Here is a 23,206-nt window from a genome sequence, read left to right on the forward strand (position 1 = left end):
TAAAACAGCTGATAGCAAGTATTTAGACACTGATTGTTGCTAAATCTAAGTAGACATGGAGTAAGTTTTTTTAGTACTTGAGGTGTAAATCATTCTCTCTGTAAATAATGTCATTAAGTACATGCAAATACAATCGATTATTACCCCATATCACACATATTTTTATGGCACTTGTCTGATTGTAAATATGTGTTACCTTGAGATTTAAACTAAAGAGAAGAAGTAGAAAAAGGCTTACCATTCAGGGATTTATTGTGTTCTGTTCTCTCCTGAAGAGGCAATCATAGCAACACCATAGGTAGGAAAGAATATTTTGCTGTTTCTGTGTCACATCATTAAAGTAGTTAATCTAAAGCCATAAATTTTTGTCTTCTGGGCCAAGAAATTTTAAGTAAAATACTAACAAAAATGTTATGCTTTTAAATGAGAAGTGAAAGAATCTTTATCCTTTTTATTTGAGTTTCCAGAAATGGCACACTCCATAAAAAATTGTATCATTTTTATTTTTAAACTGAGTTTCTTGCATTAGTCAGTAAACAATTTATTTGGTGAACATTCTCTGTGCACATATATACACCATGTGAACATTTAGGAAACAGAAGGTACTTGAATTTGTGAGATTTAAATATTTTCTCACAGTTGATCCAGTGATACTGCAGTTGAAATAAAACCACATATAAATGAAATACCACTTTCTACTAAAAAGCAAGTATAGATTTTCTATCATTGTCTTAATGAGGACAGTAATGATTCCATGTATTCAGTGGAATATCTTACAAGTCTTTAGCATGTTTATCTCCATGTACATTCTAAGACACACCCAGAAAACTCCACCTGTCCTAATCACAAATATGCATATACATTTAATTACATTATCTAACCATGTATTTTTATATTCTTGCAAATGTTATTAAATTTTGAAAGTACAGAGCAATGATTTCATTTCTCACTGTTCTAAAAACATGTGCATGTATATGCTAATATTCATATAAATACATTTCATAAAATATGAACCGTGTAGGTCAAAGGTAATGCATGAGAACACAATGAGCAAAAGGATAACAGCAGGGTAGCAGCTTTTGGCCATCTCTGAGACATCCTTGCTGTGACGCCCAAGTCCACTCCTGCTCTCCCTCCAGGTTCCACACTCTCACATTCTCATAGGCAGTAGCATCATACCTCTATACTTCCACAATGACTGAGTTTCTACTAGGCACCTGTTAAGAGGTAAGCACTGAAGATTCAGAAGTAGACAAGGAACATGCAGTCTAGATAGAGGAGAGAAGTGAGAAAACAAGGATCACTACACCAGGTAGCCATTGTTAGAGGAAGGGGTGAAAGGAGAGCACAAAGATAGGAGCACATAACTCGCTGAGGGATATCTAGGAACATTTTCAGAGCCGGGACAACTTGAGCTAGGACATGAAGGATAAATAGGAGCTGTTAAATGGAAGGTGTAAGAAGACAGAGAAGACCAAAAGTTAGGAAGGGAAGGAAAAGTGAAGAATCTATTTTGACCAGAAACCTAGGCTGTGAGTAGTTACTACAATTGAGAGTTAAATGCAGTGGTTAAAATCCTGGCAGCCAGAGCAAGTAATTTACATAGTTCTCAGTACATGAAGCCAATTACATGAATCTTCCAGAATGTATTAGGGAAAATATTTTATTTTTATTTTTATTCCAGTATTATTAGCATACAGTGTTCTCTTAGTTTAAGGTGTATTGATATAATGCTACCAATTCTATACATTACTCAATGCTCATCATAAGTCTATTATTTTTTTAAGGTTTTATTTATTTATTCATGAGAGACACAGAAAGAGAAAGAGGCAGAGACACAGGCAGAGGGAGAAGCAGGCTCCATGCAGGGAGCCCAATGTGGGACTCAATCCCGGATCCCAGGGTCAGGACCTGAGCCCAAGACAGACACTCAACGGCTGAGCCACCCAGGCATCCCGATAAGTCTACTCTTAATCTCCTCCACCTACTTCACCCGTCCCCCCAGTCACCACCCCTCTGGTAACCAACAGTTTGTTCTCAGTAGTTTATGAATCCTTTTTTTGGGGGGGGCGGGAGAGTCTGTTTTTTGGTTTGTCTCACTTTTCCTTTGTTTATTTGTTTTGTTTCTTAAATTACACATCTGAGTGAAATCATACAGTATTTTTCTTTCTCTGGCTTATTTAGCTTAGTATTATACTCTAGTTCCATCCACATCATTGCAAATGGCAAGATTTCACTCTTTTTGATGGCTAAGTAATATTCCTATGTATGTATATAGGAATATAATAGATATATAGATATACACCACATCTTCTTTATCCATTCATCGGTTGATGAACATTTGGACTTTTTCCATAATTTGGCTATTGTTTATAATTCTATAAACATCAGGTGTATGTGTCCCTTTGAATCAGTATTCTTGTATCCTTTGGGTGAATACCTAGTAGTGCAACTTGCTAGGCTATGGGGTAGTTCTATTTTCAACTTTTCAAGGAAACTTCATACTGTTCTCCAGAGTGCCTGCGCCAGTTTGCATTCCCACCAACAGTATAAGAGGGTTCCCCAGTCTCCACATCCTTACCAACATCTCTTGTTTCCTGTGTTGTTAAATTTAGCCATTCTGACAAATGTGAGGTGGTATCTCTTTCACTATTATTTATATTCCCTTTTTTTTATTTCCCACACATTTCTTCTCCCTTCCCTTATATTCCCTTTCACTATTATTTATTGAGGTGGTATCTCATTGTAGTTTTGGTTTTTATTTCCCTGATGATGAGTGATGTTGAGCATCTTTTCATCTGTCTGTTAGTCATCTGTATATCTCTTTGGAAAAATGTCTGTCATGTTATCTATGAATGGTGGAAATTTGACTTCTTCTTTACTGATTTGGATGCCTTTTATTTCTTTTTGTCATGTGATTACTGAGGCTAGAACTTCTAGTACTATTTTAGATAACAGTGGTGAGAATAGACATCCCTGTCATGTTCCTGACCATAGAGGAAAAAACTCTTGAGGATATTAGCTGTGAGTCTTTCATATATGGCCTTTATGATGTTGAGGTGTATTCCCTCTATCCCAACTTTGTTGAGAGTTTTTATCAAGAATGGTTACTGTACTTATTCAAATACTTTTCCTGCATCTGTTGAGAGGATCGTATGGTTCCTTATCCTTTCTTTTATTAATGTGGTGCATGACAATTGATTTGTTTCTGGGCTTTCCATACTGTTCTGTTGATCTGTGTGTCTCTTTTTTGTGCTAGTACCATCCTGTTTTGATTTTTATAGTTTTGCAGTATAACCCAGAAACTGGAATTGATACCTCCTGTGTTAATTTTTTGTTCAGAATTTCTTTGCTATTTGAGGTCTTTTGTGGTTCCTGATAAATTTTGGGATTGTTTGTTCTAGTTCTGTGAAGAGTGCTGTTGGTATTTTGGTAAGGAATGCCTTAAATTTGTAGACTGCTTTGGGTACTATGGACATTTTAACAATATCTGTTCTTCCAATCCATGAGCATGGAATATCTTTTCAAGGTAAATATATTCTTAACATTAAATTTAAAGATTTATATATCATTCTTTTTTTTTTTTTATTTATATATCATTCTTAAGGAGACAGTGAACAACACAACAGACAATTTCTTTATAGTATTTTTGTTGATGTTATTAGTTAAAACAAGAAACTATTCTTTGTATGGCTGGTTTTTATGACATATAGCCTAATTCTTAATGTCAAGATCTGAGCTTCTGAAGGCCTTTCCTCTGGGAACTAGAATAATTTGGTACTGACATAAAGCTTATTGATGGTTTGCTATGGCACTGCAGATCAGCAAATCTACAGAAATTAATGGTCAGCAGATCCACTGGCCTATTGTTCAATTGGAGTCATTTGCCTTCACGAGGCTTTTGATAAAAAGCTGTTTCTTTTCATTTTATTACAATATCATAAACCCTGGGAAGGTTTTGGTTATTGAAAAAAAAAATCAGGCACCAAAGATAAAGTGTTAAATAGTAGCCTAGGTTCCATTGTTCGCAAAAATACATTTGCTTAGGACCGCCAGTTGGCTGTCATGGAACACTGTTACACTCTCCCTGCCTTGATACTGAAGATAGAATAGGTACCTAAGTTTGTGTATCAAAGAATTTATTTAAGACAAATAATCCATCTGTGCTTTTATTCTCATATGAAATAAAAATTACTGATATACTCCCATACAGAGTCATTCTTAGAACCTCCAAAAAATCCTCATAAAAATTATTGGAAAGTACTTAGCAAGGCATAAAGAACAATGCAATGCTTCCCAGTGGTCTTGTTTATAAAAAACAAACAAACCAATTGATCTTTAGTTATTATTTAAATCTAATATTGCTTCCATCCTCTATATTGAAATGTTTTCACTTATATAATAATTCTTGCAAAACTACCTAAAATGAGTCCTTCATATCATGTCGAATTTGAAGACTAAATTTTTTTCCCAAATCATGCAAACTGACCAGTTTCAGAGCCATCAATAAACACATGTGTCTTGACATCCATGCTTTGTCTTTAAATACCAAATGACATTTTTTAGCTTAAGTTATTTCAGCAGACAAATTTTGTTTTGAAGACAAGCCAGAAATCTATTAGGATGCAGCATTGATATGTTTCTTATGAATATATATTACCTCTGAAAATTCCCAAAGTGTGTATGATGAAATAGTTGTTAGATGAATAATTTTGAGAGGTCTGCTTAAGGTAGCAGACTCAAGTTTGGTTCATTCCATTGGGCCATTGCCTTTTCAGGCCCTTAACCACCAACAGAGAATAGCCAGAGGTAGATAGCATAATAACCTAAGTTTTCTAAAAGTTAGCTATGTGGGAGGTGTTTTTTTTTAAGATTTTATTTATTTATTCATGAGAAACACAGAGAGAGAGAGAGAGAGGCAGAGACATAAGCAGAGGGAGAAGCAGGCTCCTTGCAGGAAACCCGATATAGGACTCGATCCTAGGACCCTGGGATCATGACCTGAGCCAAAAGCAGGTGCCCAACAGCCAAGCCACCCAGGTACTCCTGTGTGGGAGTTTAATAGGGATATTTAGGAAGTGGAAGATAAGTAAGCATTCTGAGAACACAGATATTTTTATTGCAGTTGTTTATAACTCAACTTGAGGTGGAATGTAAGCTCACACAAATCATAATGCCAGATGACAGTTATTTTCTAGTCCATTTTTAAAATGGTTTACATGTTGAAGTGTAAGCAGTATGAAAATTCATTCTAGAAAAGCATTTATTGTCCAATCTTATGGCCTTCTAACCCAAGAGAAATAGCTGCCCCTAGCTCTCAATTGTTTATGAGTGGGTTGTTTATTCAGAGAATTGTCTACAGTAAAACCATCTTTGGCTTGCTTTCCTTTGCTTCCCAGTACCTTTCTCTGCCACTTTTTCCCCAATACAAAACTCATGTGTTTTCAGCAAATGCAAACTACTTTTAATTGTGCCTAGAAAAACATAATCAGGAGAATAAACTCCTCCTCCCCAATGCCTTCCTCTCTTCATAATTTAAAATATTAGAAAACTGAATATGAATTATTTTGGATTGCTTACCCTTTTTAGAGACCTTTCTTGCCCTTAAACACATAGTAACATTTTTAAATGCCACTATTAAAATTTACCATATATTTATTTCACAGATTCAGATGTGTACACATGAATTTAAATATGCACACATGAATATCAGCCTCACATTTTATAGAAGCTGGAAAAAAAGAGAATACAACCAACCCTCTTAAATTACTGTGTTAAATAATAGAGGTTTTTTCCAAAAAAAAAAAATAGAGGTTTTTTTCATTCTAAGGTACATAACTCTAATTCAAACTGCTTACAAACAAAAGTAATTTATTGATTCATGTAAATGGAAAAACCCAGAGGTAGATCTGCTTCTGGTACTACTAGATAGTGGGGCTTAAACTCTGCCATCAAGGCTCTGTCTCTATCTTCTTCTCTACTTTTCTTTGCCTATTGACCTCATTCTTTCCTTCTGGAAACAGGGCTTTCTTTACCCGGTACCAGGAAGGTAGATAAAAAGCATATGTAGCATCTTCTATTCAGTGTTATCCTAGAGAAAAAGCTCTAGCATCCAAATTAGAATGTCAGTGAAAACTTATTGGCCCTGCCTGGGTACCATGATGGTGCATGAACTAATCACTGAAGCCAGAGAAATTGACTAGTAGGACTGGCTGTGATTGGTGAGCCTGGGCTAGCTATGTCTTGAAGGGGCTGGAGTTGAGCATGGCATTGTAATTTTGGGTCCAACGAGGACTATGTGAGTTGAAGAGGAGTGCTTCCCCAAAGAAGGGCTTTGGATATGTCCATCATAGTCGTCCTTGTGTCAGTTTCACTAGTGTCTTGGAAAATGTAATATACAAGCCACAGTCAGATGCTTATACTATCTGATACAGAGAGAAGAGGAAATGTAGGATAACTAAATACAGAAAGATCCTACATTTTAAATGCTTGAACTGATCCACCAGCAGATTGCTTTCCCATTGTGATCTTGGATAGATCTAGATGTTCACACAGTGCCCTGGGTCATTATACCACGTTTACTGACTATTGTATGCAGCCTGTGGCCCAGTAGGTGGAGGGCCTAGTTGCAGAAGTATTCATTCCAGCTAGTACCTTCAGGTCCTGGACGGTCCCCACTCATTTACTCACCTATATCCTAAAATAGTGTAGCAATGTCTATACCACAGAACAGTTGGTTTGTTTGGGTTTTTTTTTTTTTTTTAAGATTTTGTTTATTTATGAGATAGAATGTGTGGATGCATACCATTGGGAGAGGGGCAGAGGGGGAAGGAGAGGAAGAGGGAAAGAATCCCAAGCTGACTCCGCACTGAGCACAGAGCCGTATGCAGGACTCAGTCTCAGGATCCTGAGATCATGACCTGAGCTGAAACCAAGAGTCACCTTAACTGACTGAGCCACTCAGATGCCCTGCCACAGAACAGTTTGAACATTTGCACATACACAGACTTAGACTTCATATTCATATTCATCCTACTTTAGCTATTGCTACAATCAAATTAATCTTTTCAAGGAAGAGCTTCTGATGTTTTAGAGTTATTTTCCCCAGTATTTAATTTCTCTCTTGGTTATACTTTATATGGTATCTATCTTTTAACACATAATAAAAGACTATAATACTCTGTTTTATAGAAATTGTTTGAGATTAGCAGAGTCCTACATACTTACGGCAAAATTGTTCCTAAACTCTCACAGATAAATATATTATGCCCTATTTTTTAAATTACAGTGAAAAATAAAAATCTAGGACCTATTTTGTTACTCATAAATTCTTTTCATATCCTATTGAAATAATATAAGTTCTTAACAATCCCTTTGCTCTTGTTCTTTTCCCTAGTTCTGGTTTTCTATTTATTTCCGTAATTATTTTATTGTGTGTCAACTTCTTGTCATCTGCCTTAAATCCTTGGTAGAAAAAAGTAAGAATATTAATTAATCAATAAATTACCCAAGCAAACCCAAATTACCAATATATCAGTCGCTCTTTCTCCACTTCTGTCCTCAGAGAAGATAGAAAATATACAGTCAATGTCCTCTCAATGCTTTCTATACAATAAAATTTATTTAATATTACCTACTGACTAGGTTTCAAAATTAGATTGCTCTCAAACATATGCAAACATATTCATTATGTATATTGATAGACAAGTCAATTTATTATAAAATACTGTATTTCACTGATTACAAGACATGATTTTAACTACCAAAAGTATAAATATACCTTGCAGTTAGCATCAGAAAGCATTTTGTTATAACTTAATTGGCAGTGTTTTTTCTTTTGAAATGGTATGTGGAATAATGGCATTTTTTAATTTGATGACACGTAGTACTCTAATTATCTTTCTTCATTTTCCCAAAGAGTTTTATTTATGTGAAAATTCTATTGATCAACATCTTTTAAGAAATCTAGATTTGGCTTAAAGATTAAAACTTAGTTTATTTTTATGATGTTAATACTCACTTCCTATTGTGTCTATTTTATAAAATCAAAATTTTGTTAACATACTTCTTAAGTTGGAGCACGCTTAGATTAACAACACCATTCAGCCATCATTTTCACAGTTCTTTTTGCATGTAGAAAAACCACTAGTGTCACTTAGATATTAGCAATTTATTTTTAGGATTTAGATATAATTTTATATATTTCATTCAAAGTGAAAACAATGTAATACTGAGAGCCTGCATTTCTTATATGTGAAACTTATTTACATTAATCTTGATAATTCAGTTATGACTCTGTTGCCTTAAATCTCTTTGGTATGTTTCTGTTCTGATTTAGTGCCTGGTTTAAAGATTAATGTTACAGGGTAATTTACTGCAGCTTCACAGATGGTATTTGAATCTTTGTAAATGGGCTTTGGAATCTATGCACAATTCCATATAATGTTAGGTTAACATTAGTGTAAATGTTGAACTTAAAATGATTCTAAAAGATCATGATAGAAATTTCATTATTATTTTTTTAAACCATAAATTTTGAAGGGATTTCATGGGCTAAATATTTTTATTTCACTAGCATGGTTAAGATATAATCAGCTCCTTATATTTGAAATCACCAGCCCCTATATGTTGAAAATAAACATAAAAAATAAATTACCGTGTTTTAAGCTATTCTAAAGTTCTAGTCACAGGAGAAGTCACTGTTCTTATTTTTACAGCTTCCTATATGAAATGCTTTATAGAATCCACAAACACACATTGCTTTTAGTGTCTTTCCTTTGATGTCTATAAAAGACCCATTCAAAACTGGAGGTAAGTGCTCCTAATGTGCATCACAGAATTTGGCTGAAGTTATTTCAAGCTATTAGAGATAACCTTTCTCTACATGTCTTTTGAGGGAAAAACTGGTACCAACAATACCAGTTAAGCTGTAATTAGTGTAACTAACAACTAATATGAAAGAGCAGATGCGAGGTCATTCTTAAGAATGTAAAGGTATTAGCAGGTTAAGGTTGTAGGGCACCATATCCTCCAGCTTAATCTGTTGCCCTAGCTGGTGAGATTTGTGGCAGTCATCGGTGCCCTCTAACCCGGAGCTGTTGCTCTCTCATCATTTATTGGTCACATGCCAAGTTCCTCTTTCCTGTCTAGCGAGATGACTTTGGGAATGGCAGATTCATTTTAAAGTTCTTGTTACAAATGCCTGCAGATTTTCAACCTTTAATGTAGATAAAGGTTTACAGATTAATTTGCTCTAACGTTCTTGTCCTACCAGCCTTAGACTGTATGAAATTGTCATTTTGCTGCCTTTCGGAAGATGATTTGTTGAGATCATTTAACATGTATTATAAGAGGAGCGCTTAAAATCTAACTATTAAATCAAATGTTGTGTAACTGACTCTAATACATACTGAATATTCTACTTTTTATGGGCCACTTCTTCAAATTTAATTGCCCACCAGTGGCTTTTGTTTATGTTTACAGTCAACTCAAATGCACTTAAAGGATAAGAATTTAACAGAGGAATGACCTTTTGTTTTCATAAGGTGTAGTTAACCCTCTCTTCTAGTATCTGGCTTTGGATTCTTTCTCATCTCATTACATGATACCAACACATAAACAGGAAGAACTTCAATCATTCTTTTCCTTTTCCCATTAAAGCCATGCCTGTAAGATTTCTGTAGTTTCTTTAGTTTCTTTCTACTTAGGAAAACTAGAAAGTTTTGTGGGGTTCTTTGTTGTTGGGGTTTTTTCTGTTTTTGTTTTTTTAAGCAGTAGGCAGCAAGACAGCAAGCACTATGCAGAGTCAAAAGGAAACGTTTTTCCTTTCCACTCGTTACTACCTTGGTCTGGAATTATCATTACTATCACATGTAATTATAGATTTTTTAAAACTATAGATTATTTATTATCCATGAAGTAAGCTAGGGAAGTTTCCAGCAATTAAAGTTTTATGGTGGGAGGCATCAAACCACATGACCCCAAAGAAAAGAAAAGAACAGAACATTTAAAATTCAAGTTATCCCAGATCACATGGACATCCAAATACCTAAAGGATGCAAACTTAAAAAATCATAGTTCTCATTTAAGTACTTCAAGAAATAACTAGGATATATTTTTTTCCTCGAGTCCTCCATCTTAGTGTTTTATATACATACTTCTAGTGGTTCATAGATAGACCATTTTTTTTATCTTAGTAGGCATTTTGTTCATTCTAATATATATATATGAGAAAAGGTATGAATAACAAATAATGAAACCCATTTAATGACTGCTTAGGAACTAGACAAACAGAAAAGATAAGTTGATGTAAAGAAAATGCCAGGTAATTTCATAGTAACAGTAATCTGTATTTAGGGCAAAATGCATAAAAGTATTATACAAATGAATAAAATTAGGAAAACAATGTTCTCTCTCAATATGAAATTCTCATACTTTTTTCTTCTAGTTAAGAACTCACAAGATACTTGTATCCATTTCTACATGCTATTTTTTTTAAGATTTTATTTATTTATTCATGAAAGACAGACAGAGAGAGAGAGAGAAAGAGAAAGAACCAGAGACACAGGCAGAGGGAGAAGCAGGCTCCATGCAGGGAGCCCGACGTGGGACTCCATCCCCGGTCTCCAGGATCAGGCCCTGGGCTGAAGGCGGCGCTAAACCGCTGAGCCACCCGGGCTCCCCTCTACATGCTATCTATTGGTGGTCATTTCTTTAATTTATGTATATGTATGTGTGTACCTGGTAGTTTCATCTTTTGTTTCTAAAACAAACCAGCTTCTCTCGATTTGAGTCTCAGACTAGATGATATCTGAGGTTCCTGCCAGGCAGGGTTATCAGTGGTCAGATGATAAGTTCCTCGCAGTTGAGAACCACATGTGCATAAACTCCATCTGATTGTAGTTAGCATAATGAGGATCCCAAATCATCATTAATACGTGTGTTCTTATGGACTGAGTCATGTTCTAATCACAAATTTGGGAATGTTTTTGTTTATCCCAGTGCTTGCCCCAAACTAACAACTTTATTTTTTTTTCCAAACTAATGATTGTGATTATCGTATCACTAATTTAAAACTGTTTAGGAATAAAAAACAGACTGGTGCTACTTAAAATTCACACAGACACCAATCTTTTTTCTTGCTAGGATTTCCCAAGCAATGACACCAAGGACAGTATTAGAAAGTCTTATTTTTTCCCTCTTCTGTACTATCTTACGATTAACTATGAGAGGAGGACATCAAAGCTGAACTGACTTCAAAGCCCGTAACACTTAGAGTTCCCAGCTAGTACTGTAACCAGCCTCTTCACCCGAACGGCAGTTCATCTTACAGAGAGAGCTGCCACACTAGGTTCTAGCCCCTGCTTCCCGCCTTCTCCTTTTCCAAACCTATCAAATTAAAAACGGCTCTTTAAACCAATCTCAAAGTTAAGCCAGTACAGGGAGTTGGCCTATTAGCTTGATTTCAAAATTTTACCATTACAAAATAGACCATATTTATTGTTTATGTATTCATTCATTCACTCATTCGACGTTTACCAAAAGTATGCCTTTTACCACAGGGTCTTAGACTCTCTTCACATTATATTCTTCACTATATTTGTTTCAGATATCTAATATCCACATGTAGGTAAGATTGTGTATATACCTTCCACTTTAGTTAGGCATCACAAAATGAAAAATTAAAAGATGAGTCTGGTCACTGGCCCTGTAAATCACTGAAGTTAAAAGAACTTAAATCTAAAACATCGGCTGTCCATCAAAATGCCTGAACTGTCATTTTTGGAAACACATGTTTTCTCTTATAAGAGAAATAAGGCTTCATGGATATGTAGTTTCCCAATTATGTGAAAATTAATATTTTAATTAATATTAACTTTAATGTTTGAGCTTGTCCCATACTCTTAATCAAGTAGTTAGTAAAATATTGCATAGGCCAGTTTCTTAAGAACTGTATAACTAGGGACATCTGGGTGGCTCAGCAATAGAACATCTTCCTTTGGCTCAGGGCATGATCCTGGAGCCCCAGGATCGAGTCCCTCATTGGGCTCCCTGCATGGAGCCTGCTTCTCCCTCTGCCTGTGTCTCTGCCCCCCGCCCCTCTCTCTCTCTGTCACTCATGAATAAATAAATAAAATCTTTAAAAAAAATAATGGTACAACAGCTACAGCTAAAGATTTTTTATGGGGAGGAGAGGAAGAGGGAGAAGGAGAGAGAGAATCTCAAGCAGACTCTTGGCTGAGCATAGAGACTGATGCAGGGCTGGATCTCATGACCCTGAGATCATGACCTGAGCTGAAATCAAGAGTCAGATGTTTAACTGACTCAGCCATCCAGGCACCCCATCAGTTTTTCTCTTAGTATTCACAGCTCTTGAAATCTAGTAGGTAGCATCCAGATCTTCAACTTATGGCTCCAAAGGAACCCAGAAGTTTTAATGATTTAGCTCTTCTCAACCCCACATTATAAATGATGTTCTGAATACTTTATGACAAAGGCTTTGATGGTGGATTATGGAAATTCACTAGGCTCAGTATAATGATTGTGTTGTGTCAGACATGGAATGGGCTGCATTATAAACTAGTGAGCTTTCTGTCTTTTGAAGCATTCAGGTAAAGGCTCCATGACCACTTTTCATAAATTTGATGGAAAGACTTCATACCTTCGGTAGAGATTAGATAAAATAATCTTTAATGTCTGTTGCAATCCTAAGGATCTATGTTTTAAAATTAAAGAATGTGAGGGAATGAAATTGAAATACAAGTGATGGCAACAGCATGTGGCTGTTGACTGCAGTCTAGTAATTAGGTGGATTTTATAAAGAAAGATTCATAAATCGGTGTATTAAAAAGACTTGAAAGGGAAAAGGCATGAGGGTCTGAGTAGGTAAAGTTAAATAATAAAGTAATGCACTTCTCTTCTAGTGTTGAAAGTTATGGGAGAAAGGAACCTACTCTAAAATGCTCAGAAAAGTGAGCATAGGAAAAATGAGAAAGGGAGCTTCTTTAAAGAGTGGGAACCGAAATGGATTTTTAGGGTGCTAGAAATAGAAGCCAAGGATTTTATATCTGCCTTACTTAAAGGAAAAGAACAAAACAAGTAGGAAAGTTAGAAGTTAAAAATTTACTTTATTTTAGATAGATAGTAGATGGACTTCTTGCAAAGTTACTTTTGACTTAGGAAGGATATTTAATAAGCAGTTTCTGCAAGGTTAGAATGTGGCCACAGCAACTTGTGACCAAGATGGCCTTTACACACTTAAGAACAAGATCCAGAAGTCATACTAAGATATAGTGAAAAAGTGCATTGAAGGTTTAAAAGTAGAAACAGAAGGAATATGTTGATTGAAAGTGGCAGAGATCTGACCTATAGGAAATTTATTGGTTGATAGTTCCCCCCAATTCTGCTTTGAGAAGCATAATAATTGCAGGGGACGGGGATCCCTGGGTGGCGCAGCGGTTTGGCGCCTGCCTTTGGCCCAAGGCACGATCCTGGAGACCCGGGATCGAGTCCCACGTCGGGCTCCCAGTGCATGGAGCCTGCTTCTCCCTCAGCCTGTGTCTCTGCCTCTCTCTCTCTCTCTCTCTCTCTGTGACTATCATAAATAAATAAAATAATAATAATAATTGCAGGGGACTAAAAAATGTGAGTAGAGAATGATGAGAGTCACAAACCAGTATGTGGCTTGGGGCCAGTTATTGAACTTCTCTGAATTTCTCATCGTTTTAATGCTAGTTAGGTAGATAATTTTCATAGCTTTAAGATTGTCTTCTAAGAGGCTTAATTCAGACCAAATTAAATACACGCTTCATAGCCTAAGAGTTCAAACATACCAGACACTCCACCCTGTAGATAATAGCCATGGTACAAAACTCAGGAAAATTTTATGAAGATTCCAACATTTTGAGGTGTATAAAAATTATGGACAAATCTCCTGTGTGGGCAAATGAGATGTGAGGATACCAGCGATGCTGGAGAAATTAAGTAGTGCTGAGAAGATGAAGGCAGACCCCCTCCATTTGAGATTAAAGAAATGATTGGATGTGTGAAAGAGACATCCGAGACAGAACCAGCAGTGTTGCCTCAAGAGCAGAGACTAGGCATTTATTTATATCAGAAGTGAATCTGTGGGTTTCATTTATTGGCAATAAAGTGATAGGGAAATCCCATTAACACATAGATGTTTTATAGGAAGAGGGAAAAGGTACTACCAAAGAGCCTTTAGAGAGATGAGAAGAAGCTAGAAAATATAAGATCTATGGAGATGAAAAATGAGGAAAAATAATTTGAAGAGCCATTTAAACCTAAAATCATTAACATGCTAAGGTAGTTTTACTCCCCAGAAGTGAAATGCTTACCTCTTGTTATTAAAATAATTAAGCACTTTCCAAAAATGTTAACTCTCTCACTTCCTGGGAATAGGTTATGTATATACTAGGACCACACAACTAACTGGGAATTGCAGTTGCAAATTTTAAAGAGTCTACTTGAATATGCAATTAAATTATGACTTGAGTGCCTTGGTATAATTTTTTTCCCCCAAAGCTCTGGTATTCTGGATTTTGTGACTATCCATACAAATACTTCTTACCACTATTCTGAGCCATGTTACATCTTCTATTTTGAAATAAGAATATGAATTACCAAAAAAAAAAAGAATATGAATTACCAAAAAAAAAAAGAATATGAATTACAATTGATTCTTGAACAATATGTGTGTGAACTGCATGGATGCACATGTATGTGGGTTTTTTTCTAGTCAAAACAGCACAGTACTGAAATGTTTTTTCTTTTCCTTACAACTTTCTTAGTAAATGTTTTCCTTTTCCTAGCTTACTATATTGTAAGAATACATTTGACATACAAAATACGTGTCAATACTGTTTATGTTATCAATAAGACTTCCAGTCAATAGTAGGCTATTATTAAGTTTTGGGGAAGTCAAAAGTTATATGCAGATTTACAACTGTGCCGGGGAATGGCACCCGGAGGCCCAATATTGTTCTAGGGTCAGTTATATATTGAAGTGCTCATTTATAGCAACAATAGTATTATTTAACACTTAGGATTACTATATTGTAATTTTCTGGTTGGTAACTTCATGCCTATCCTCTTTTAAATGGTATATTCATCTATGAATGAAAATTGTGTTATAAATAACCCATTAATAGAAAGTTAGAAATAAGCATAATTCTCTGAATGTGTTCTCTGTAACAACTTAGACCTTCGGTGCTGATCACTGACATGCTCTCCCCAGTTTTAAGTGCCATTAATTCATTTAGTGCTGCCTTTGGAATGAAGAAAAATTACCAAGGAATTTTTCATATGTGAGTTTCTCTGTGTTTGTGAATTGTTTAGCTTTCTAATTTTTCTATGCGTATGGCCCTTTTGATGATTCCTAAAGCCAATTCTCTTCTTATCAAAAAAAAAAAAAAAAAAAAGCTCTGTGGCAACAGTCCTGAATCCTCTGGCTGAAGGCCAAGTCACTGGTTGTTTTGCCACACTTAGTTCCACATCACTGACTTGAGAAGGGAGAAGTGGCACTGCTCTCTGCTGACCTATTGGTCATGACCACTCCTACTTCATTCTCAACATTTTCATACTAATCTACTTCCACGCATAATGTACTTCTACAGCAGTAAAAGAAGACGTAAAAATCTAGAATCAATTAACCAATGCAGTATCTCCGTATCCATTGGGATTTTTTTTTCCTTAGTGTTATAATTTAAAGCATTTGCTCAGCAGTTACCATCTCATCCTATGTTTCACATGTGAGACATTCAAAAAAAGTCTCCAAAACCTAAATTAAATACGTATATCAAACTATTGCCATAAATAGGCTATATATTTCATTGGTCTAAAGAATATACGTTAGCCTTTATTTAAAAAAAAACTGCCTCATGAATGGCTGATTGTACTGTGCACATTGAAGCAGAATGTCAGAATCTTCTAAATAAATTGTTATTATGGAATAAGGCGGAACTTCAGCTCTGAATTTATATAATTCATTCCATTGTAGTTTTTTTTTCATTGAAGAATACATTTCTCTGCCATAAATTGTACTGAGTATGAACAGCAGAGTCATTTGAGGTTCATTGAAAATATAGGAGAACATCATGTTTCCTGTCCTTTTGTTAAACTTGGCATATTGATTTTTTTTTGCACAGCTTGCAGCACAGAAATGTGATATACAGCTATGGCAAGACAAGCTAACCACATGTGAATTTGTTAAGTACTGCTGGATTAGCAGAAATTGTCTGACTGTGCAAATAGCAAGATTTGACTTCTCCAGGAACTCTTTTATGACTTAATCAATTAAAATAACAAGTTTTTATTTTATTGCCCAGAATAAATCATTAGCAAAATTCATTTTCTCCTGATCACTCATTTGTAGGTTGTTTACATTCATTTTGTTTATGTATTTCAAGCAAAATAGTAAATATGTAGAATTTGAGCTGAAAGTTCGAAGTCAAATATAAGAAGATAAAGATGTAACAAATGTTACCTATTGTTTTAATAATGATTCATAAATTTTGTTAGAAATGAGATTCTAGATTTTTATTTAAATTTGCCATTCCTTCTCTTTTTTAATATCTCTTTAGTGTTCATGCTTTTGTTCCCTTTAGGCTCAAAGGCGGCAAGGATTTGGATTTGTCTAATTCGTCTTACTGCATTTAAATATAGAACCGTGTAGAAAGGGAGTCTGTGAAGTAGGGCTTATTTGCTCTTCTCCTCACCTTATGAAACCCCCTTCTTAAATGCGTCCATTATACAGTTCACCTTGCCAGACTTCAAAGAGTGGAGATGGAGGGAGGATGAGCAGTACTTCAACAGAGTGGTTAGCCATGGCTTCTCAGAAATGCTAATACATTGTCAGGTTTATAAAGTTCTCTGAGCTCCCTTGGAACCTGGTAAACCATTGTGTGGTTTTCTGTAGAACAAAGCTACAGTCTATCTAAAGCCAGGAAAGAAACGTCCTGAATATCATATATACCTGACCATGTTATCACCTGCCTTTTAGGAAAATACTTTCTGTATAAGATCTCACCCTCTCCAAATTTGGATTTCTTATATCAGCATTTACTATTCTTTTTTTTTTTTTTTCCAGAATTTGCTCTACTTGCTCTCATTACTTTTAAACAGGTGGGCATCTTACAAGATTGCATGCCAAATTTATTAGAAACAAGTCTTTTTAAATCATCTGGTAAAAGCACAAAGCTCAAGTTGTTCCCCTAATAAAAAGGGGGGGGAAAAGGGTCAGAGCAAAGAAGAAAGTGCCCTGGTCTGTGTTAGGTGACACTGTGCCCTGCTTGTCTAATTTGATTACACAGAGCCCCTGAAGCCTCAGGCAAAGCTGATTTTAGCTATAATCAGCTTCTTAACCTTTTGAGAACTAACGTAAACACTACCTAGCAGTGGTTAATTATGTTGCTCTGCTACACACTACAAAGTGCAAAGGTAAAAGTGTAGAACTACAGTAACACATGTTGTGACAAAATTTAACAAGATGACTTAAGGGGATTGAAGCAGAATGCAGTTATGTATTTGTGATAAATTTTAAATTAACAAAGAGACTTAAGGGTGCTTCAAAAAAATTTTAAGCTATAGTTTCTGCTTAAGTTTTAAGTAAGCACTGAACATTCCTGTCTAACCTTTTCCTTTTTGCTGTCCTCACATTTGTGCTTTTCTCTGAAATCCTTTTTTTGATTATATATATATATTAGAAATACAAGTATATTCTTACCATTTCATTCTTTCATTTTCCGAGTAAACAAAAGTGGTTCCAATGTTCATATAAATAGAATAAAATCCTCTTGGTTCCTTTTAATAGAGAGTAAAAATTCATTAAGGGAAGAATGGAATTTCCTTACAGTTAAATGGAATATTGTGGTTACATAGGCAAGAACTAACTTTTTGATTTAAAATAGGAGCTCTCGACGCAAGAATCTGATGTGTCATATGGGAAATTAACATGTAAGATGATTTTACTATCTGTGGTTGGTGTACCTCTAGGGTAGTGATGTGACTAATGGGGTAGAGAACCATAAAGATTCACTAATGTACTTATCAAGGCTATCTGCTCAAAGTTTTATTTGTGGGGAGAACTCCACTAGGATTATTCTCCTGAGCAAGGGTTGTAGGTGACCAGGAGAATATATGGAGCCAGAAGCCATATCCTGTATTCTAAACTTCTACACCAGCCGTTTTGCCTGAAATTTCATACCTTGAAACAATTCTGAAGGGCAAAATCTTAATGCTCCCCAGTGACACACAATATAATCAGTCACTGCGTGGAATTAACTGAAAATGGAGTGGGAGGGGAAGGTTGGACTAAAGATGAGCTATTTTTTTTAAATCTAAGGTGAGTTCCTCATAAATAACATGAATATGCTCCCTGCTGATACTACACAATCTAGGTTATGTGGTGCTCACAGTCAGCTTAAAGACCATGTATAAGGAAGGAGCCTCGAAGAAGTGAGCGTCCTGGGCCTTTCCTAGTTTCTGAGACATGGAGCCGCATTCCCCGGGCAGCACAGGCAGCTCCTTTGATTAAACTTGGCCTCACGGTAAATAAAAGTGGCCTCATTAATAAATAACTTAAATTCATTAACATGAGGGCCACCCAAACAGAGGACTTCAGGAAGTTTTAGAACCACCGAGAATACTGTGGGATAAATGAAGCCAGAGAGCAGCTGACCAGACACTTTGGACCGTAGCAGAAATGTTTTAACTGAACTGTTTTCTCTGTTTTGTAATCAGCTTGTTGAAAGAAACTCTTACATAAAAATCCCCAGGGTCTCTGGGCATCTCAGTCAGTTAAGCGTCTGACCTTGGCTCAGGTCACCGTCTCAGGGTCCTGGGATGGAGCCCCACGTGGGGCTCCCTGTTCAGCAGGGAGCCTGCTTCTCTCTCTCCCTCTGCCCCTTGGTTCATGCTCTCTCTTGCTCTCGCTCTCACTCTCGCTCTCTCTCAAATAAATAAATAATGTTTAAGTCCCCCTTACTGCTGCTATAGGTGTCTTTCAGATGACATGCTTTTTATTTTCTGGCACATGCTACAAAAATACAATACTCATTGAGTTTTCTGGTGTGAATGTAGGCAACTGCTCGAGGCTGGAGTGCTCAGGCCCAGCTGCTCCAGCTACCCTTGGTCCCCTTGGCTGCCCTGAGGACTGAAGCATCACTGTCCCTGCAGCCTGGAACCCACTGAGGACCCACCAAGGACTGGGGGAGGATGGCTGATTTAGAGGCACTAACTCACTAAATATGAGGTCCCCTTCTGGGAGGACCTAAAGGAGAAATCCTTTCCAGAACTCCCATTTTTCCCCAATTATTTCTTTTTATCTTATGGTCAATGAAAATCTTATAGTATGTTATTCCAGGGGTTCCCAAACTTTGCTCCGCAAGAGCGTTACTTGAGCAACCAAGGCCTCTTTCCTATTACAGTATAATCACAATGTCTAGGATGGGAGCCAGGCGTCAGCCTTTTTGAAAGATCCCCAGGTAATCCCCAGTGCTTCCCCAAGTTTGGGAACCACTGACATACCCATTTATTCCCCTCCTCATTTGCAACATTTGGAAGCTTAAGCTGAATGCATCACATCGTTGCCTGCAACTCAATAGGATTAATCACATCCATTCATTATTTTTGTATCCATTTTTGCTTTTGCCTTGACTTCTTCAAATACTCTCATATAATTTTATATTGTGTTTATTTTTGTAATATCATTAGTGAAGTACAATTTATATGCTATAAAATAATTTCATTTTAAGTATACAGTTGAATCATTTTTTGTTAATTTGTGGTTGTGCAGCCATCACCACGATCCAATTTTAGGATATTTACATGACCCCCAAAAGTTTATTCGTGCCCATTTGCTGCTTCCACCCACAGCCCTGGACAACCAGTGATCCACTGTCTCCATATATTTGTCTTTTCTGTAAACATGATATAAATGGAATCAAACAGTATGCGGTCTTTTCTGTCTGGCTTCTTCTGCATACAATATTTGTGAGGTTCAGACACATTATAGCATGTATAAGTAGTTCATTCCTTTTTGCTGTTGAATAGTATTCTATTATGTGGATATGCCACATTTTGTTCACCCATTTACCAGTTGATGAATATTTGAATTATTTTCAATTTGGAGCTATTATGTATAATGCCTCTACGAACATTCACATTTGAATCAGTCCAGACACTAGTTTTCATTTATCTTAGGTGTGTAAGTAGAACTATTAGGTCATATGGTAAGTTCAGGTTTTTAAGGAACTACAGAACACTTTCAAAGTGCCAGCAGCATTTTACATTCACGAGCAAAGCATTAAGAGTTCCAGTTTTTCCACATCCGCATCAACACTTGGTATATCAGTTGCTTTTAGATTATAGCCATCCTAGTAGGTGTGTGATGTTACCTCATTTTGGTTTTAATTTGTATTTCCCTAATGACTACTTGATATTAAGTATATTCTCATGTGTTTATTAGCCATATGTATATCTTCTTTGGTGAAATTTCTATATTTGTTTTCCCTATTTTCAAATCCTTTATTATTGGGTTGAAGGAGTTCTTTATATATTCTAAATACAAGTCCCTTATCGGGTCTATGATTTATGAATATTTTCTCCTGGCCTGTGGCTTGTTTGTTTTTTTTCCCTTATAGTATCTTTTGAAAAGCAGAAGTTTTTATAAGTTCAAAATCTGAGGAAGTTTAATTTATTATTTTTTATGAGTTATATTTTGGTATCATATCTAAGAACTCTTTACCAAAACCTAGATCATAAATATTATCTACTGTGTTTTGTTATGGAAGTTTTATGATTTTACCTCTACATTTAGGTATGATTCATTCTGAGTTCATATTTGTGTATGGTATGTGGTAAGGATCTAAGTTCATTTTTCGGCATATGGATATCTAATTTCCCAGCAGCACTTGTTGAAAACACTGTCCTTTCCCCCTTTGAAATGCCTTGGACCTTTCTCAAAAATCAATTGAGCATAAAGTAAGCATTTATTAATAGACTTTATATTCTGTTCCATTGATCCATATATCTGTTTTTTTTTACATTAGAACCATGCTGTTTTGAATACTGTATCCTTATCATAAATTTGAAAATTACAACATTGTCCTTTATTTGGATCATCTGTAAATTCTCTCAGCAATTTTTTTTTTTTTAGTTTTCTTGCCCTTCCTTTGTTAAATATATTCTTAACTTTTTATTCTTTTCGATGATATTGTGAATGGAATTTCTTTTTGTGAATGGAATTCTTAATGTAATTTTCAAATTATTTATTGCTGGTATAAAGAATAACTGAGTTTTGTCAGAAAACTGACTTTTGCATATTGATTTTGTATTCTTCAACCTAGATGAAACTTCTAGAATTTGGGGGGGAGTAAAACCTTTAGAATTTTCTTCTCTCTTTTTTTCAAGTAGCCTCCATGCCCAGCATGGAGCCCAGTGCAGAGCTTGAACTCAGGACCCTGAGATCGAGAATTAGATGCTTAACCAACTGAGCCACCCAGGCACTCCTACAATTTTCTAATACAAGAGATTTCATCCATGAATGAAGATAGAAAAAAAAAAGATACTTTACATCTCTCTTTCCAATATTCATGCCATTCATTTCTTTTCTTGCTTTACCACAGTGGCTATAACCACCTGTACTGTGTTTAATAGGAGTGGTAAGGAAAACTAGATTTTTTTTTTAAAGATTGTTGTCGCTGCTATTTTTTGTTTGTTCATTTGGTTTTGTTTCATTTTATTTTGTTTGTAATAGATATTTGTCTGAACTTAGTTTGCAGAATCTATCTCCCCTTCAGTATATACACGCTGATATCTGTTCTTTTTTTAATTCTTATTTTTGCTTTATATTAGACTTGCTTCCTAGAAAATCAACCCTTTGCTACATAGTTTAATGGTCAGAGGTTTTACTCAATTGTCTGAAGCCAGTAACGCTCTGTGGATGGATCTGTGTGTGAGTTGCAGTGTATTCAAAATTCATGCAGTTTTCATGTCTTCCCCCAGCTTTTAATTTTTGACTAGGCTTTCCTGGGACTTCTGTGCCAGCACTTAGCCTTCCAGAACAGAAGCATGTGCCAGGGATTCATCTAGTCTCTCAGTGGCTCTTTCATTTCCAAGATCTCCCTATCAAATTTCTAGCTAGTCCACTGGTCTGTTGCTCACCCCAAGTGAGATCACAATTTCAATTTGGTAGGGCCATAGGCTTTTATGGTTAATTTCCCACCGAATTTGTTTTATTTGCTGACAATACCATTGCACAGGAGCTTTTATCCTACTCTTAATCAAAGTCAGGCCCTTCTAGCTGTGAAGCTGTGGGGTTTTACAGCCAGTCCCACCCTGGAAGCACTACTCTCCATTCTGAGCTGCCTGCCACAGATTGTCACTGCTCTTACCTGTAGTTCAGCAGTTTTTCATAAATAAACACTTCTCAGTTTGTTGTTTGCCTTTGGTTGATTTCTGGAGTGCTGGGATGGTTGTACTTGACAATTCTGTTGACTTTTATAGCTGTATCTGAGATTTGCGAGCCTCTTTACCTGCCGTCACTGGAAGTCCACCCTGGGTTCTTTTGTGTAAACCACAAACCCTTTTTGGAACAAGCTGAAATAGTCAACATATAAATACAGAATAAGGTAAAATAGAAAAATTAAAGCAAGAATAAAGGAAATATAAAAATAAGACATAAATTCCTTATGGAGCAATAATAATTTTTAACTCCTGTGACAGATTTTTTCCAGTATGCCCAGGGATGGAAGTTGTCTTGGTCTTTCAATAGACTTTTACTCTGTCAGAAAATACAAAAATCCAAGTCACCCTTGTCACTGAGGTACAAAATAAATGGGGAAAAAAAAAAAAAAGGTAAGTATGTATCAGACCAAAAAAAATTAGAGCAAGTTGGATCAAAACGCTACCCTGGGATCCTTTTTGTTTCATTTTATTTTGTTTTCGCCCAAAGGTCAGATTCCAACACTTATACAACTTTAGACTGTAGGAATGCTTTAGAAAATGTGCAGTGATAAAACTGCCAGATTGAAGGTTTCTTAAGTGCTACTGTCCAAAATCACTAGGCATGCTTGAAACTAGTAATTCTTGTCAGAATATACACTCTCAGTGTGTGACTTTTATCTGCAGGTGGCAGAGCATATGTTTTAGCACCAAAAAGTGTAAGGTGGCAGAGAGAGGATATTTA

At 35.9% G+C, this 23,206-nt stretch overlaps 1 protein-coding gene across 13 annotated transcripts in view; it reads left to right on the forward strand.

Moving 5' to 3' along the window:
- FAM172A (family with sequence similarity 172 member A) overlaps positions 1–23,206 on the forward strand; it is a 425,882-nt gene that overhangs the window by 306,827 nt on the left and 95,849 nt on the right. Inside the window, exon 11 of one of the 13 annotated variants that reach the window (XM_049108238.1) lies at positions 19,099–19,190. The exons of 10 other annotated variants lie outside the window; for them this stretch is intronic. In XM_049108238.1, the coding sequence (XP_048964195.1) occupies positions 19,099–19,175 (77 nt within the window). In that variant the 3' untranslated portion in view covers positions 19,176–19,190. Of the gene's footprint in view, positions 1–1,787; positions 1,931–16,166; positions 16,369–19,098; positions 19,191–23,206 lie in introns of those variants that run through there. 2 more of the 13 variants (XM_049108246.1, XM_049108236.1) reach the window with 2 other exon arrangements.

The sequence above is a fragment of the Canis lupus genome, chromosome 3 (assembly GCF_003254725.2).
Source record: "Canis lupus dingo isolate Sandy chromosome 3, ASM325472v2, whole genome shotgun sequence".
NCBI classification, from domain to species: domain Eukaryota; kingdom Metazoa; phylum Chordata; class Mammalia; order Carnivora; family Canidae; genus Canis; species Canis lupus.